Source organism: Dipodomys merriami, unplaced genomic scaffold (assembly GCF_024711535.1).
Source record: "Dipodomys merriami isolate MVZ:Mamm:240054 unplaced genomic scaffold, mDipMer1.0.p SCAF_35, whole genome shotgun sequence".
Classification (NCBI taxonomy): domain Eukaryota; kingdom Metazoa; phylum Chordata; class Mammalia; order Rodentia; family Heteromyidae; genus Dipodomys; species Dipodomys merriami.
This window is the reverse complement of record NW_027205048.1, coordinates 12,422,311-12,440,637: the sequence shown is the minus strand read 5'-3', so window position 1 is coordinate 12,440,637 and position 18,327 is coordinate 12,422,311. Positions and strand designations below refer to the sequence as shown.

The following is an 18,327-nucleotide window of genomic DNA, read 5'->3' as shown; positions in this document are numbered from 1 at the left end:
TTCCTTGTGCTAGAGCTGTCACTTTAGCCCAGGTAAGCCGCTTAAGGACTAAATTAGTAAGTTTACAAGGACACTTATGTAGCATGAAGAACAAAAACACTGGACATAATAAATCATAGGGGGTCAGTTAATGGTACCAAGGCCATTCAAAGTGATGAATGGTGGCATTCGTTGATGGAACATTTACTGCAGATTGCAGTAGCTTGAGGTTCAGAGAGAGAACCCCAGGACAAGTGAGAGCTGATGGGCACAGACTGATGGTGTGTCACTGAGCAAAAATAACTAGACATGGACAGAGGAGATTCTTAGAAGCTGAGGGGTCAAATGTTTTCACACACACACTGCTTGAAAAAATATATAACACAAGTAGTGCCCAGAGGCTTCCATAGGCTTCTCGGAGAGGGGGATGATCATGTTTGCTAAGAAGGAACACTTAAAGAAGTCGTGAAGGTGGATGGTGCCCCTCATGGAAGAAATGAATACCTCTATCTCTCCTAAAAGGGAACAAGAGCTTCAGGATCCCAATGTTCTTGAGGCTCCCATACCACTCTACTCTGCCTCCCAGAGCTGGGGCTGCCCACAGCCTTCCTGCTTAGGAGTAGGGGTGGCTCTACACAGGGGAGCAGCCCACGGCCACTGTGGCCAGGCCAGGCAGGGAGAGGGGCAGCTATGAGGAGGATCATCACGGGCTCAGGACTGCTTTCCCTATGTAAGCCTTACATCACACATTCCATTGACACACACTTATCTCCCCCACAGATATGCCCACATCCTCACCCCTGCTACCTGTGTGCGTGCCCTGATTTGGAAGCAGGGTCTTTGCAGATGCTCTTTGGGATGCAGAGATGAGACTATCTTGGATTTAGGATGAGCAAGAAGTCCAATGGTGGGTGTTCTTAGAAGAGAGAAGAGGGGAGCTGGGTGCCGGTGGCTCACGCCTGTAATCCTAGCTACTCAGGAGACTGAGATCTAAGGATTGTGGTTCAAAGTCAGCCTGGGCAGGAAAGTCTGTGAGACTCTTCTCTCCAATAAGCAACCAGAAAACCAGAAGTGGCACTGTAGCTCAAGTGGTAGAGCTGAAGAGATGAGGGACAGTGCCCAGGCCCAGAGTTCAAGGCCCATGACCGCCAAAAGAGAGAGAGAGGGAGAGAGAGAGGGAGAGAGGGAGAGAGGGAGAGAGGGAGAGATCTGAGACACAGAAATACAAAGACCACTTGAAGGCAGAGGCAGAGGTTGCGTGGTGCTGGGGCTACAAACCAAGGGATGTGAAGGATTGCAGTGACCCTGGAAGCCGGGAGGGGCGTGAAGCAGTGCTCTGCAGAGCCACCAGGGGGCCAGCCCCATGGGATAACTGACTGTGAACTGCTCTCCTGAACAGTGAGAACAAACTTCTGCTGTTTTGTGCTACTAAATTTGTGATGTTTCGTCACAACATGCCTAAACCACAAAGATACCTTTGTACCTCCACATTCCCCTACCCCCTACCCTTTTCCCTGGGGTTCCTGAGCAAGTTGGAAGCCCAGAAGAGGTCTGACAACAGACTCATTGCCAAGTGACTAATTTCCAGATTCCTATGGGGACCTGTTCATCTTTTTCTAGTCATTTGGAGGGGAACAGACAATATTTCAGGATTGCTCCTCACACATGAAGAGGTGGGACAAAAAGAATGACAGTCCATTACATCTGGAAATAGATTTTGTCTTCTAAAGAAAGAGGTTTTGTTTTGTCAGTTGTGGGGCTTCAACTCTGGACCTTGGCGCTGTCCCTGAACTCTTCAGCGCAAGGTGAGTGCTCTACCACTTGAGCCACAGCACCACTTCTGGCGATTAATTGGAGGTAAGAGTTTCACGGACTTTCCTGCCCAGGCTGGTTCTGAACTGTGATCCTCAGATCTCAGTCTCCTGTGTAGCTAGGATTACAGGCGTGAGCCACCGGCACCCTGTAAGAAAAGAGGTTTTATAAAAACAAAATCTAAGCTGATCCAATGTATCTGCTGCTTTATGTAGCGAGTCAGTACCTCTCATTAGCTTTGACTTACAAATCCAGCCTCATCAAAAGGAAATAATAAGAGTAAAGAAAAAGGCCAAATCTGATATTGTTGAACCAAGGCGAGAAAAGACTCGACCATTCCCAGAAAATAATTCACAGCCACACTCTTTGCCAAGATCCAAAGGAAAAAAATTTATTTACAATAGAGGATTTTATTCCAAACATGCGTTTGTTTTTTTTAAACAAATCAGCAAATGCAGGCCAAGTTTACACTCTTTAAGGCAAGAGTCCCTATGCACGCTGTACATGTTCGTAGTAAATCCAAAGCTGCTCACCCTGGGAAGTCGTGTACAAATGGCAAGACCAAGGTCAGCAATTTGTCTTTTATTATAGAGAATCAGACAATCTCCCTGATACAGGAACTCTGAGGTCAACTTGCTATGAATTAGACTAGGAAAATGCAAACCAATAGCAAGAAATCTTGATAGTCTCCTCAGTACTGCATACAATCGAATCGACTCTACGTAGGAAGAAGTACAGTAGTGCATACAAAAGGTGAGAAGAGAACCTGTCCTCATCCTGGAGGGGCAGCAGTGTGCCGACGGTCATATTGCACGCAACGCTCAAGTCCAAGCATTTGGTTCAAAGTTAGCTTTTCCCCATTTTGGCAATCAGTTCATCACAAATCTTGGTGAGTTCTTCTATCTCTTTATTCTGAAAATGAAGACAAGGAAGATGTTCCTGCTGCTTGAAATCAGACCAATCAGAAGGGTCCTGAGGGTCTTTATGGGGATGGGCTCTGGTCAGTTTCTGGGTCCTCTCCCTCCCAACCCCAAAAGTCATCTAAAGCAAACAACAGAAATGACTGGGAGCCAGACCTTGGCCAGGTTACAGAATCTCTTTGAGCCTCAGTTTCCTCATCTTTACTTAAAATGTAGGTGGTCACAGCTAAGAAATAAGTGAAAAGTTGCTATTGCTGCCACTGCCATTCCTGCTGGCTGTCACTGGTGATTTCTCATCTTACTGGAATAGTTTAAACATCAGCCACTCATCAGCATGAAGACATAGCAGCACCCAGCGCCTGGTGCTTGAGGCAAAACTACACTGTGGGCTTTTTGTAGATTACTTGGAGATAAGACTCCCAAACTTTTCTGCCTACTCTGGCTTTGAATCTTGATCCTCAGATCTCAGCCTCCTAGTACAACAGGTGTGAGCCACCAGTGCCTGACCAAAAGAAGTTACCATTAGCCAGGTGCCAGTGGCTCCCACATGCAATCCCAACTACTCAGGAGGCTGGGATCTAGAGGATGGAGAAGTGGCTCAAGGGTTAGAGCATCAACCGAGCAAGCACACTGAGTAAGGCAAGGCCTGAGTTCAAACCCCAGTACTCCGGCTGGGAAGGTAGCTCAGTGGTAGAGCGCTTGCCTTGCAAACCCCAGTACTGAAAAAGAAAAGAGAAAGAAAGGAAGTGAATACTATCCTCATTACATTTAGTGAGGAAACTGAGACTCAGAGACATTAGGTGTTTCGCTTAAGTTCATACAGCCGGTCAAATGTGGCCCGTCTGGAATAGAAATTCAAGTTGGGCAGGCTCTATGCACCTTTGCTATCATGCATATTAAAAGTGAGGTGCAGCAACTCCTAGATGAGAGGTATCTGAAATCTACTGCAAATAGACGCCTGGAGATTCTCCAAGCTCTAACCAACACCCACAGCCTTGTACTCTATGGGGTCACTCTTCGGAGTCACAGGCAGACACCGTGAAATGTCTTTATAAAGCTCAATGTGGTGAAGTGTCTCATGCATGCACACAGAATAGCTCTGGGGAATTCTATCCCTGATGAGGTCCCTTCTATGTCATTAGGGTCCTCTAGAGAAGAAGCCATGTGATTAACTCATTCCTCTAAAGATCGAGTTTAAAATAAAATGGTATTTGTAGGCATATTTTTATCTTTCCTGTTGTCAAACTGTGCAGGCCAGGCTCCTTTCTTCTTGTGTTTCAGTATGGCCAGAAAACATAGCATTATCTTCCCTTAACAAAAGTAATGTCTGAGCAGGCCAGGGAGTCATCTGACTATCCTGATTCCTGCTTTACCCAACACCAGGGTACAATCTAAGCACCACTAAATCCTGAGAAACATAGATGGAAATAGACAATCTCCAAGGTGCTGCTACATTACACACCCAGAAACATTCAGCGAACAACTGCTTAGCTACCCAAAACGATGGTCTTTATTTTTTATTTTTTGGGTCCAGTCGTAGGGCCTGGGTGCTGTCCCTCAGCGATTCAGCTCAAGGCTAGCGCTCTACCACTTGAGCCACAGTGCCACTTCGGGCTTTTTTCTTTTTGCTTATGTGGTACTGAGGAATCGAACCCAGGGCCTCATGCATGCAAGGCAAGCGCTCTACCAGTGAGCCACCTTCCCAGCCCCAAGATGGTCTTTATTTTAAGGGGACTTTCCATTTTTTAGGAGTCCCTGATTATCAACAGGTAATAAATTATGTGCACTAACTAAACATTAACACTGCAATGGCACTCAGTAATTATCAATGAGTGAAGAACTGCTTGTATTCCCTGCTCTGACTGCATTGCTTGTCTCTGTGGTTAGAGCTGAGAAAACATATATGGATAAACATAACGGGCATATTCAACATAATCTACATTCCCTCCCTTCCCCCTTCCTTCATTCCCCCTTCCTTCCTTTGTTTGTTCCTTCCTTTATTCCCTTCCTCCCTTTTCCTTCTCTTCCTTTTCTCCTTCCTTCCCCCCTTTCTCCTTTCCATTCCTCTACCCTGCTTCCTTTCTATGTAGTCCAGACTAGTTTCTACCTTTTGACTGTCGTCTTAGCCTCCAGAGTTCTGCAGTTACAGGTGTGCACCACCATGCCCAGTAGGCTTGTTCTTTTGTATTTTTATTTATTTGTAGCCAGTCCTGGGGCTTGAACTCAGGGCGTGGGCACTGACCTTGAGCCTCTCTGTGCTCAAGGCTAGTGCTCTAGCCACAGCACCACTTCAGGCTTCTTCTGTGGATGTGGTACTGAGGAAATGAACCCAGGGCTTCATGCATGTGAGGCAAGCACTCTACTGCTAAGCCATATTCCCAGCCCCTCAACTTGTTCTTTTTCAGATGCAATCTGAATACTAAACTCCTTGGCGGCTGCCAATTTGTCATTTGCATCCTACGAGGAAGAGGAAAAGGAAAAGGCAGGAGGACAGTAACTGTGCATTGTGCCCAGCTGCCCGGATTCTGAAGAATCAGGAAGAGCTTGGAGAACCAGCACCAGTGAGTGGGCCTGGGTTAGAGTCACACTTACACCTTGGGGAAATTCACTCATCTAAAGGAAACTGAGGTGAAGGACCAAGAACCCCACTTCTTAACTCCCTGGGCTTTTTGTCAGACGCCACCTCAGTCAGTCACAATTAGTCCTCACCAGGTTATTGCTGGTTGGCCCAGATGCCCCTCTGGACCATACTAAAATTCCTGTTAGTCTGGGATGGCAGAGGCCATAGGCTGGACTCCTAAATGCCCATCTGCCCATAAGGGACGCCCTCCCCCAAACAACTGGCAGGAAGGGCACAAGGAATGCCAATGCCTCCGGCTACCAGGGTCTCTGATGTTCCCAGGGGAATCCATGGCTGGAAACCTCTCACCTTCAAGAAACCCGCCCAAGGAAGGACCTGCCTCGGCTCACACAGCCTCAGATTTACGAGAGCAAGGCTCGAAGGGACCTGCTGGGGTGACAGATCTCCTCATGGGACACAGGGAGATGTGTCCACGGTGGGCCGGCTCTAGAGTGGATATCAGAAAAACCTAGGGACAAGCTGAGTGACCTGAGTGAGGCTCTGTCCATGGGACCAGCGGCCGTCCGGACCCTTCTGGCTCTGACACTGCCCACTGACTGTGTTACCGGGCACCTCTGCTCTGCCAGGGTTGGATACAAGGGTTCACGTGCAATGCCCGGCACATCACAAACGCTCAACAAATAGTTGACAAATAAATGAATGAATGTTGAAAAGGAACAAGAAGCAGGAAGAAATACTCACATAGGCTATAGTTGCAAGAAAGGCAGAAAGGAAGCCCGTAACAGGGCTGGCATTAAACTGGATCTTCCGGGAGCCACAAGTGTGTGATGCATGAACTTGACTGAAATGTTGCCATGGTTGTGGCTCTGCCCACGAGTCCTGCCTTCGTTTTCTGATGGACAGGCCTCAGGGCAGGGGGCCAGCCCCCACCACCTGCAGACCCCACTCTCATCCTGTTACCTTCTGCTCCAGTGTTCTTTCCAGAGCATCGACTCGCAGCTGCTCCTTCCGCAGGCTGGCCTGGTAGGCGGCTTGCTCCTGCTGGGCCTTGCCTCGCACCTGGGCAATCTCAGCATTGGCCCTGAGGGAACAGGAGTTCTGTCACTGTGGGTGGCCATCCCATGTCTCCCTCCTCCCAACACTAGGCAGAGAAAGGGGCCTGGACCCAGCCTTACCCACTCAAGCCTGAGTGGAGAAGGGTACCCAGAGTCTCCAACCCCAAACCACCACTCTTTGGAAATCCTGGTCATTACTACACATGTCCTCCACTACCACAACAGATGCTCAGAGTGTGTCCCCAGCACAAGTCATGCTGAAAGACGTGTGTGGATCAGCCACCCTTCCCCAAAACCAAAGTCGGATGCAGATTCCCAGCTTGGCAGGGCCTGAGTTACCTGTCCAGCTTCTCCTCCGCATGCACCTTCAGGGCCTGGTACCTTTGCTCCTCTTTCTTCACACGGGACAGGTACTCCTGTGCACATTTCTTCAACACTTCTTCATTCTGACATGGCAAGGGGCAAGGGTTATGGTCATGAGAAGAAACCTACAGACTCTGATGCTGTAAACCCCAGACAGCTAAGTCTGACTGACTGACTCCCCAGCCTTGGAAAAGCCTCCTCCTTAGTTGACTCCACGTGGACCTGCGGGGCCTCCTTCTCTCAGGTGCCCACCGACCCTCCCAGCCCCTTCCTGCCTGTGCGCTGCGCATGCCCAGCCTCCTCCTCTGCCTGGGAACGAGGGCATACCTTGCGGAAGCCTTCCAGGACCTCCTTCATCTTCTCGTATCTCCTGAAGAGGTCAGCCAGAGACTTCTCCACGGAGTTGAGGTCAGCCAGGGCTTGCTCCTTCTCCAGGACCAGCTGCTGCACTGTTTGGTGGGACACAGACTTCTCTCTCTGCTCATCCTCTGGCAGGAGAGACAAGAAGCCAGACAATGGAGCCTGTGGAGTCCAAGCTGGGTCTCTAGGGGCCAGCAGAGACCTCAGCTATGACTCAGCCTACGTAATAGGTACATTACAAATCCTTGGAACAAATCTACTTTCCAGGGCCTTACCAGATGGCCTCTAAAGGTAAGGAACCCACAGCCTCTGCATCCTAGACCAGAGCCTGCACAGTATCACACAGCACAGGAATTAACCTGATTAATGCAGGCCCTTGCAATTCTACACTGGAGACCCCAGATAATTCTATTTCCCCTACACCAAAGAAATCCGGGGGTGGGGAGTGGCGGGGGATGGGGGGGAGGGGGGAGGATGGAATGCCTCTACTCCCTTTTGGGGAAGGCAAGATATAAGCATGTTATAGCACGGGTTCCAGAGGTGGGTCTTGCTAAGTATTGTCAAAACAGACAGAAAAGTTCACAGGGGGAGAAAAAGGTTTCTTTATCTCTCAAACATCCCAGAAACACACGCCCACAAAACCCATTCTGCCCTGAAGTTCTGTCTCATGACAACCCTGACATCTTCTTGGCTGCAGAAAGCGTGTAAGTCCAGGCAAAACAAAGATAATTCTGCAAATGTGTCTCTCCATGATGCCCGGAATTGAACTGGCCCAGTTTAGAATGCTGCTCTCTGGCCCACCTCTGGTCCTCTGCTATCCCAAGTCAGTCTCCTATCCCACATGTCTAGGAAACCATGTCTGTGTTGCAGAACAGGCTCTGGAGGGCTGGAAGGGGTGGGAAATAAGTTGTCTGTGGCTCAGGACTGGATCTGAGAGCTGGCTTCTACGGAAATCACAACTGGCATTGCTAACACTGGCTGCAAGGGCAGCTCCAACCTCACTCAATGCCCAGCCCTAGCACTCAAGAGCAGACCAAGTGTCCTAAAGTGTGAACTAGGCCACCGGTTCTGCACAGAGCTCCTCCTACAGCGTCCTCTGCACTGGAAATGAAGTCCAGACTCCTTCACCCTCTGTCCTCTTTTCCAGCCCTGATGGCCTCAGTTTCCTGGATGGCTCCTGCCCTGGGTCTCCAGAGGTCCCTTAGCTTCCCAGGGCTCAGGCCAGTCCCGCCAAACTCTGATCCCGTCAGCTCCTGGGAGCTATGGGAAAGGCTTCCTCTCTGCTCCCGAGCCCGTTATTCTCCTGTAATAATCATAGAGAGATTTTACTTTGGGCTAAGAAGTTTTCTGATGGATAGACATCTTGCCATGTCCTGAGTTAGATGTATTCTTGCTGTATGAGGTCACACAGCTTCATTTCCCACTTGAGGTGGTTCTCACTAGTGAGGATCCATTGGAATTGGTCAGTGGGCACCAAGATTGAGTTCCCCCTCTTCTGACTCAGGGGGGGACTGGGTGAGCGGGGAACCAGCCCTGTGCTGCAGGATGGGGGCCCTGCCCGGGGAACCAGAATTCTCCCCAAACATCCCCCATCCCTCTTTCTCTGCTTCTGTGATTCTGGAGGCCTTAGCACTCTTGTTCCTAGCAGCCCAGAGCCACCAGGACAGTGATCAAACTCCTGTGTCTGACAGCCGGGGTTCAAATCCTGATTCTGATACTTCCCAACTGTGTGATCTTGAGCAAGGTTTTTGAGCTCTGTGGGTCTCAGTCTCTTCCCGCTCCCCAAAATAGGAGATGACATTGATCTATCGCAGGGTATTTGGGGAAGAGTAAAGGAGAGGCTGAATATAGAGCCCTTGACATCCAGGAAACGTTGGGTGTTGGTGAGACACTGTCTACAAAGAGCCCTGAAACTATCACCCCCAAATCTGAGTGGCAGAGACTTGAATGGCAAAATCTGCAGAACAATGGCTTGTCAAATGGTGAGCATTTTAACACAGGGAACAGAAGAGAATCACCAATGACCTACATGCCACATATCCTCCCCTCAACAGGGCATTTTCATGTCCCACTAGCGACCAAATGCGTGTCTGTATTCTCTGACATTTTAGCTACTTCCTCAGTTCCCATCATGCTGTTCAATGTACATTCTGGGCGGATTCAGGGCCACATACGCATTTCACTGGGCAGGCTAAGAGAGTCATTTATCAAACCAAGCCCATCTGATTTCCTGGATCTAAGAAGTCTCCTGCCTCAGGTTTCCTTTCCGGACTTTTAAAAATAGAATTGTTCAGGAGACTGAGGTAATGAGACGGCTGCATAAATCTTTTGTTACATGACCAATGCAGTTAGATTCTTAAAATCAGGAAATCAGACTTAATCCAAAGACACAGAAGACTCAACAACAGAACAATGCCGCCGACCGCACCACTGCTTTTCAGGCAACACACTGTGAAATCAGGTAGGGAATGAAGCAAAAGCACAAAAGAAAAAGAAAAAAAAATAACAACTAAGAAATAGCAAAAGAAAACACAAGCACAGGTGGCAATGGACAGGGGTCAAATGAGGGGGAGAGCGTCTACTTACCAGGCTTGCCTGCTTGTTTTGCAAGCGTAGGGCAAAAGCAAAAAAAACGACAACCACAACAACAACAACAAAAATGGAAGCAAAACAGATCATCAGGGCAGTTGTTAGGAAAGCAGAAAAGAAAAATCAATTGCAACAACCTGGAAGGCAGAAAGCATTGCGCTCTCTTGGTGGATTACATTCTGAACAGCCACTATTTGAGCGTTAGTAGAGACGGGACAGTGACCCTGGGGCTGAAACATCTGTAAAAGACGTGTGGGAGCCACGGAGCCAGGAAGAGCTAGCGTGGGTGGAATGAGCTGGTGTCAACTTTAAAATGCTTTTACATTCACTCTGCTCCTGGGCTGCCGAGCTCAGACTGGAGTTTCCTGCAACCCAAGTGATCCTGGGTAAAGGAGTGAACATGATTAGATAAATGTGGAATCCAGATGAGGTTCACAGGCGTGTTTCCATATATAGAGAACCTCACACCTTCCCCCCAAAGAAGGCACTTACGCCCACAGCAGACAGCTCCAGTCATACCTCACATCAAGGACACAGGAACCTTGACATGTCTAGTGGACTGTGGCAGGGGCAGGGACAAGTGCAGACATACCACTTTCCTGATAAGGAAAGTTCTGGAAAAGGGGATGGCAAATGAAGAGCAGGTACTGACGGGGGAGAGGATTATGTGGCCAGGATCCCCAGCACCAGGCAAGAGGGAGACTGATAGCAATCTGTGGAGGGCCAAGTAGGTAACACATTACACAAACTCTCTCAAAATGGCCTTGGGTTGAAAATGTTCTGGCTGGAGCTGGGAAGGTGGCTCAGTGGTAGAGTGCTTGCCTTGCATGCATGAGGCCCTGGGTTCGATTCCTCAGCACCACACAAACAGAAAAAGCTGGAAGTGGTGCTGTGGCTCAAGTGGTAGAGCGCTAGCCTGGAGCTGCAGAGCTGAGGGACAGCGCCCAGGCCCAGAGTTCAGGTACCACGACTGGCAAAAAAAAAAAAATAAATAAAAGAAAAGAAAAGCAAGAAAGAAAATGTTCTGGCTGCCCTCATCTGCCAATCAACAGGGCCGGCTAGCCCTGCGTTCCCATAAGGCCATGCCACTCTGCCAAGGTTTTCACTGTGAGTTCCCAAGAGCGAGTATTTGCTCCTAACAATGTCCCTAGCCAAGCATGACAGCAAAAGCTCGGGGTCTCCCACCTCCACTCCGCCCCTCCCCAAGGGCCAGCTCCAAGGTCAAAACCAGAACCGTATGATGAGATGTGGCAGCCTTCCAGATGAGCTACACTAGCTTTACACGATGACCTCACATCCCCAAATTCTTAGGAGGCCAAAAGTTGTGCTGGACGTGCCAGATACTATGTATCGGAAGACATAAATCCTTCATCCTGACTGCTTTTACTGGTATTTTTAATTCCAAGAGTTTTAACCTTTATCTCATCCATATGTGTTCATAAATCCTCCCAGCCATATATCAAAAAATGTCATTCTGATGGAAGGCATGTGCCGGGAGATTCATGCAGCTTCCGGAGCTGGGGGTGAAATGGCCAATGCGGCCATGCACCGCAACAGACGCTCCTGAGAGCAGAAGGTTCTCAACTGTCGGCACCGGCACCCTCGCGGCCCCTGGTCTGTGTTCCCAGGGACACACTGGAAGGCAGGGGGTCCCACGTGGGAGCAAAGCGCTGGTCTGCTAGCACAGGGTCAGGCCTGAATCATCTGCCTGGTTCACAGCCTGTGGAGAGCTAACCCCACGAATCCTCAGAGGCAATGGACTTTAAAAAGACTGATTATCGTGACCCTAAGCAAACACATAGATAGCTAGACAGCTAAACAAATATGACCTCCAAATTGTAACATCATTTCTGAACTGTGGTCCTAAGTGTAAAATCTCAGGCTTGGATCTTCTGTAAATTTCAGAAGAAGGAGAAGGAGAAGAAGGAAAAGGAACAGAAGGAAGGAGAGGAAGAAAAACAGGAGGAGGGAGAGGGGGAGAGAGGGAGAGGGAAGGAGAAAGGAAGAGGGAAGAAGAGAGAAAGGAAGAGACAGAAAAAAAATGAAAAGAAAAAAGCTCCAATTGTATGTAACTTGAGGCTTCCTTGCTTGCTTGCTTCCCTTCCTTCCTTCCTTCCTTCCTTCTTTCCTCCTTTCTGTTTTTGCTTTGTTTTTGGTGCTGGTCCTGGGGCTTGAATTCGGGAACTAGGTGCTATCCCAAGCTTTTGCATTCAAGGCTTACACTGTCTCATTTGAGCCGCAGCACCATTTCTGACTTGACTTTTATCTATCTATCGATCTATCTATCTATCTATCTATCTACTTATCTATCATCTATTTGGTGATTAATTGAAGCTAAGAGTCTCACTTTCCTGCCTGGGCTAGCTTTGAACTTTGATCCTCAGATCTCAGCCTCCTGATCAGTTAGGATTAGAGGTGTGAGCCACCAGCACCCAGCTAAGAGGCTTTCTTTTATTATGGACCAAAGCAATCTGCCAGCACCGGCTGTCAGGGCCCTGTGTTAAGGAGGACTCTAGGCAGTGGCTCCAAACCTATATATAAAAGCTGAGCAGAGGATTCTGTTCATTAAGATTACACTAAATTAGGGTTTAGGAACTTGCTTCCTCTATTCCTGTACACTAGGACCCAACCCTAGTGTATTTCCTCAAGAGGAGACAGGCCCTGGCTGAATCAAATGGTGTGTACGGAGGTCGGAGTTCATGAGCAGGGACAATGGAAAGCTCTTCTGGCAGGCGTCGCTCTTCGGGCTGATTCCCAGGAGCTGGCTCTGAGCCCCCGACCCTCACGCTCCCCTCCCCCATTCAGAAACCACAGGCAGGTCTGCGCCTGGGCAGGTACCTACCTATCATCTGTGCAATCGTCTTCTCGTACTCTGCCACGATTTTCCTGCAGGAAAAGCAGACGCAGATCAGACTCCAAGAACAGGGCAGTGTTTAAGCTCACATCGTGCTGGGACCCGGTATTCCACAGTGTGACCCCACCACACAACAGGACCAGGCTGGCTTCACATAGCAGGGCTACCCTAAGTCTTCTCCTTGCACACCAAGTGGGTTCCTTTTCCTAGAGCCTGATCCAAACGCACAGCTCCCTGCCATGCAGACCCTGACACCACCCAGCCGGAAGGGGCTTCAATGAGGCGGAAAGGGGCTTCACAGCTACAGGGCAGCTCACCCCAGCTTCCCGAGGGCAGAAACAACCCCCACCCCAAGCACAGGTAACCTCACAGCCAGGAAAGGTAACCACGACAGGGGTTCACTGGGTTCTTCCCAAGTTCCCCACGATTAACTGATCCCCCCTCGCATCCCAAAATCACAAAGCTGTGATGGAATTTCACATCTTCACGGAAGGGTGGGGGCACCACAGGCCTCAGAGTGTCTCTGTGCCCTTTCTCTTCATCTTGTCCTCACAGGGACCTTACAGACTGTCTCTTCAGTGATCCCAGCATTACTGAGGATGATGCTGGGACACAGGCAGTCACAAAGCAGCAGAGCTAGGAACCCTAGTTTATTATTCTGATAATAAACCAGCCCTTGCCACTGCAATTAAGTGCGCTGTATGTTACATGCTGGAGACCCTACTTCTACCATGCCACACAAACAAATGAAAACAAATCACTTATGATTTTCAACCCCCAAAAGTTGGGTTGAGAAGTAGAAGCTGGTGGGGGAGATTTTCCACTGTTCATATACTTATGAGATTGCATTTGTGAACTCCATTTTAATCATAGTGATAAAATGAAATTACTCTTGTAAAAATATGCTTTGTATAAATAAAGAAAAGAGGACGCCACCTATAGAAGACACTATCCAAAAGTCACACCCCAGTCAAAGCCATTATCAAACCACAGCTCAGCATCTCTGGGCACCAGGCAGCCCAAACTCCACAACTCACCTCATTTCCATCACTTCCCGCCTGCTTTCTTCATATTTATCTTTCCACTCTGAGACCTCTCTCTCCTTGGTGATGACCTAGGATGAAGAAGAAGAGAAGGTTAATTTCAGACCTGACCAGATCCAGTCGACATCAAATAAATATGGAATCACAACTTCCTGCACCAAACCCTAATTGTATTCAGAGAACTTCCCTAAGCAGGAAGAAAGAAGCCAGAAACGAGACTTCTCAAGGCCCACTGGGAAGCAGTGCTTCCTGTTGCAATAAATGGACAAAGACATTTGTGCTCATGAACAAACCCCACCATTTGCCACACAGCTTGCCTGCAGCATTCAGATCTTTTTTTTTTTGTACCAGTACTGGGGACTGAACTCAGGGCCTAGGCATTGTCTCTTCGATGTCTGCTGAAGGTTGGTGCTTTATCATTTTAGCTCCAATTGATAAGAGTCTCATAAACTTTCATCCTGATCCAGCTTTGAACTGTGATCCTTAGTTCTCAGCCTTCTGAATAGCTGGAATTATAGGCGTGAGCCACTGGCACCTGGCGCCTGTGGCATTCAGAAGACAAAATCTGTCTCTAAAGACACCAGCTCTGTGGGTAAACATGTTATTGAGGAGTGGCACAGCCACCAGAGCCACCTCCCCCCACGCTACAAGCCACGGTACCTCTGCTCTGGCAACCTGCAGTGCAGAGTCCAAGTCAGGCTGTGGGAACAGAAGGCCTGCCGGTTTCTCTACCTCGGTGGTCCCGATGCGGGAGTACAAGGCGGTTTTAGAGATGGAGACATCGGCTGGGTGCGCAGACTCTCTCTGTGGAATGGTTTTACATTAAAACAAAACAAAAACAGCAGTTAACTTTAATGGGATGACAAAGGCAAGGGCATTCATCACGTCATGAATCGCATTCATCCTCTCAGCTGCATGGCTTCCAAACAAAGAACACCAGAAGGATGAGAAAATGCAGACTAATGAATGGAGCAGTGCCAGGTGCAGTGGAGGGAGATCCATCATTCTGTACCTGACAAAGGGGCTAATGCAGAAGCCCTGGGAGCTGAGTGTGTCTGGTGCCTGCTTATCACTGCCATTTATCAGTCAGAGAGCCACTCGGCACAATGTGTAAGGACTGGAGTTATTATCTAATGGGCTCCACGTCCACATGAGTCTTGCTGGTGACCAATACTGAATCTAAGTCTAGGTTTACTTAGTTTTGAATAACCCCAGATCTGATTATTTTCCTGAGACTAGATACATTTCAATTTGGGGAGGGGGAGAGGTGACATCTGGGTGGCTCCCCGTGGACACATGTGATGCACACAGAACTTACATTGCTGTCAACCCTATTGACTCCAACAACCTGAGTTTCTGCATGTCAGAGTTATGCTGGAGTTGGGAGTGATGTTGGCCCTGCCCGTAGGTCTGTTATGCAATGAGGAGCTTGAAAACTGGGTCAATCTCTACACTGAAAATTGTGGACCAGACCCACGAGTCATTTGGTCCCCTCCCTCCCCTGATGGACATTGGTTTGAGCCTCTTAGGCCTCAAAGAGGTGAGCAAGGGCCAGCCATACCTTCCTTTCACACAAAATGCTTGAAAATTTGCAGCCCAGTTACAATAGCTATTAGAAGCTTCATCAGCTAGCACAGCCAGGCTTGTCGGCCTAACTCTACCTTGTCAGCCTAACTCTACAGCAAAAGAAACACCAAACCAACCAACCACTCTCAGTCCTATTCATTAACCTCACGGTGCCAACCTCGTGGCTGCCAACGTGACATCCATCTTAGTTGACAGTCCAATTCAGGCTGAGGTGACAGTGGCCAAATGGGCAGAGTGGAACTGCTCGTTCCTTGAGAGATTAGGAAAGCAACTTGAGCAGTGAACAGAACACCACAGTGCAGTAGAGAGGTCAGGAGGCTGAGGGCTGATAAAGGGCAACAGATGAGACTGGAAGGCCAGCAGTCTGGAGAAGGGCCTGAAGGCCTGTGAGTGGGATCACTATAAAGACAGGAACAGCCACGTGTACACACCACATACTGGGGCGAAGGGCCGGGGCAGGGACACGGGCTGGAAAACATAGGCAGAGGTGTAATGAATAGGACTGGTGGTTACTGAGTTAGGGCCTGTTAGTTGTCCACATGCAAAGTGCGCTCAGTAGATTAGCTTGTCCTGGAGCAGAGCCTGTCACCTGGACCTTGCCGTCCCAGCCTGGCCTTGCATCTCTGGATACACTCTAATATGGCTTCCCGCTGAGCACTTGCTCGGAGCCAGGAGCACGCAATGCAGGCCAACCACACCCCAGCTACTAGCTCACGTGTCACGTGTCCCTCAATCTTCTTGGCCTCCTGTCTTCCACAGGCCTCCGTTCCTAGGACTCCTGACAGGCACCAGCTAGCAGCTTCCAAATTCAGGAGAAGAAGCGCCACAAGCCACAAGGGACACTTACAGAGGCTCATCTCTGCTGTGTGAGACCGTTTGCATCATTCTACCGATACTAGAAACTTCAAAGAAGTAGCTGGAAAAGTATACCTAGAGATTCAGTCTCAATGCTTAGATGGATTCGGTAGCAGGTTCACCCTCCCAAGAGGACTTACAAAGAAAACAAAATGTTCCTGTCACGATCACATGTCTTCTTTCAAAAATCAGAACAGAAAATTTCAAAATGAAAAACAAGAACACTGGAGCTGCCAGAGTCAGCCTGGTCCTTCTAAAGATGAAAACCCAGAGGATGGGAAAGCTTTGGCCTGCAATCTCAAATGAGATCCAACTCCAACCCAAAACAAGCCATCTCTGATGCACACGAGAAGATTAACTTGTGTCACCTTGAACAGGAGCTACATAGGACCAATGAAGAAAATACTAATCTTCAAGCTGCCTAAAGTCCTTTTGTCAAGCAAGGAAAGAAATGAAAAGTAAATAAATAAAACAGGGAGTGAATTCAAAGCCATAGAACCCTCCAGAATAGTTCACTGTGACCTTTCACCAGTCACCTGGTATCTTCGACAAGGAGACAAATGGTTTTAGGACTTACATGAATGACTCCTTTTTTTTTTTTGCCAGTCCTGGAGCTTGAACTCTGCCTGGGCACTGTCCCTGAGCTCCATTTGCTCAAGGCTAGCACTCTACCACCTGAGCCACAGCACCACTTCTGTTTTTTTCTGTGTATGTGGTACTGAGGAATCAAACCCAGGGCTTCATGAATGCTAGGCAAGCACATTACCACTAAGCCACATTCCCAGCCCATGAACGACTACCTTTATCCACAATCTGCTTGTTGATGAAATTCATGGTGCACAGCCTGGTTTTTCCTTACAACCAAGAGTTGTTTTCAACCGCAATTAAGAGGTTTGTCTCTCGCTGTTATTTTAAGATCAGATATTTTTAGATTAACCTTTCTTTCTCTCACACAATCCCCCACTTGTTACTGCAGGGAGGCCAAAGAAAGCCAAAGCAATCACAGACTGAAATGTGACAAAGCCTCAGCTCCCAAAGCCCCGACACCGCATCCGCACCTTGAGTCTCACGAGCGCCTCTAGACCACCGACGCTCCCTTCATGCCTGCAGCCTTGTGTCTGGAGGCTTGCTGGTTTTTCGGCCAGGGATGGATCCTGTCGCCTGCTGGGTTTAGAGTTCTCCTGTGGCCAGTTCCCGACTGCCGGGCTTCAAGGCTGGCACCAAGCAGAATATGTGGCCCTGAGCAGTGAGAGGTTGATGGCAGGGCATTCAAAGTACAGCGCAGAGGTCAGGAGAGGCACAAAGTGGCTGCCCTGGGCTGACTGTCACCAGAGGGCCCAGGCCAGCTGAGCTAGGGCCACCGGGCAGGGCCTGGGTGTGTCTGGGCCGCATGGTCCGGTCCATGTAAGAGAATGGCCTTAAGCCAGTGCCGTCTCATTCAAGTCTGACAGCGGATGGCTCTGAAGGCCAGTAACTGCGCGCATCAGGAAGCGCTTGGCCACACCTTTGCCCACTCTGCACAGGGCACCAGCAGAAACCGGCCAGGCCTGACCACTGTATCAACACACAGATGCCTCACTCTAAAACCTACGCTCCGGAAATGACTACATGTTCTCAAAGCTGGTAAACAAGCAGAAGCCTACGGACTAGCCTTCAGTCATCGTCTCGAGTGGCCTCCACACCAGTCGCTGTCCTTTGGACTCACTGTCCAATGCTGGTAGGAGATGGTGGCTGGGGTGTCTCACTGTGGGAGGGTGATCCTGACCCAATTCCTGTTCAGAGGTTTGTCAGATACAGGCACCTGCCCAGGTGAGCCAGGATGCCTGGAGGGATGGAGACACAGGATTCATGGCCCCTCCCCTCGCCAAGGTGCTTCCTGCCAGGACTTGCTCCCATTTGTGTGACCTTGTTTCTAAGTCACCTGATCACCACACAATGTCTCACACACACACAGACTAAACTTTTATCTCCACGCCTCACACCCACAGGAAAGCCAAAGACAGGCTATTCAGGCTCCATCCAGCCTGGGTTAGGGTTAAGACTCAGGACTGCCAGACCAAACTCAGAGATCTGGTCCGATTTACTTCCCAGAGGTCACAACTGAATCCAGGTCCATCATAAGTGTGTGGGAGAAAGTCCAACAGCCCAGCTCCGAACTCGTCACTTCTAATGGTTCCTAACCAGTCACCAGAGAACCTCTACGTACAGTTTCTAAAGGCTGGCTCAGCTATCAATCGAAGAAGAAACATCCGTAGAAGGAGGCTCTCAGGAACAGCCAGATTCCCCTCCCCAATTCCCTGCTGCTGGACATCCCACCTGCATGATATTC

General features: G+C 49.1%; 1 protein-coding gene across 7 annotated transcripts in view; it reads right to left on the bottom strand.

Moving 5' to 3' along the window:
• Positions 1 to 2,156: 2,156 nt before the first annotated feature.
• Positions 2,157 to 18,327, bottom strand: part of Tacc2 (transforming acidic coiled-coil containing protein 2) — a 178,711-nt gene continuing 162,540 nt past the window's right edge. For all 7 annotated transcript variants that reach the window (XM_069988205.1, XM_069988207.1, XM_069988204.1 and 4 more), the window contains 7 exons: positions 14,217 to 14,360; positions 13,551 to 13,627; positions 12,502 to 12,545; positions 7,038 to 7,198; positions 6,687 to 6,793; positions 6,253 to 6,373; positions 2,157 to 2,703 (listed from right to left, as the gene is read on the bottom strand). In XM_069988205.1, coding sequence (XP_069844306.1) covers positions 2,638 to 2,703; positions 6,253 to 6,373; positions 6,687 to 6,793; positions 7,038 to 7,198; positions 12,502 to 12,545; positions 13,551 to 13,627; positions 14,217 to 14,360 — 720 coding nt within the window. In that variant the 3' untranslated portion in view covers positions 2,157 to 2,637. The remainder of the gene's footprint in view (positions 2,704 to 6,252; positions 6,374 to 6,686; positions 6,794 to 7,037; positions 7,199 to 12,501; positions 12,546 to 13,550; positions 13,628 to 14,216; positions 14,361 to 18,327) is intronic.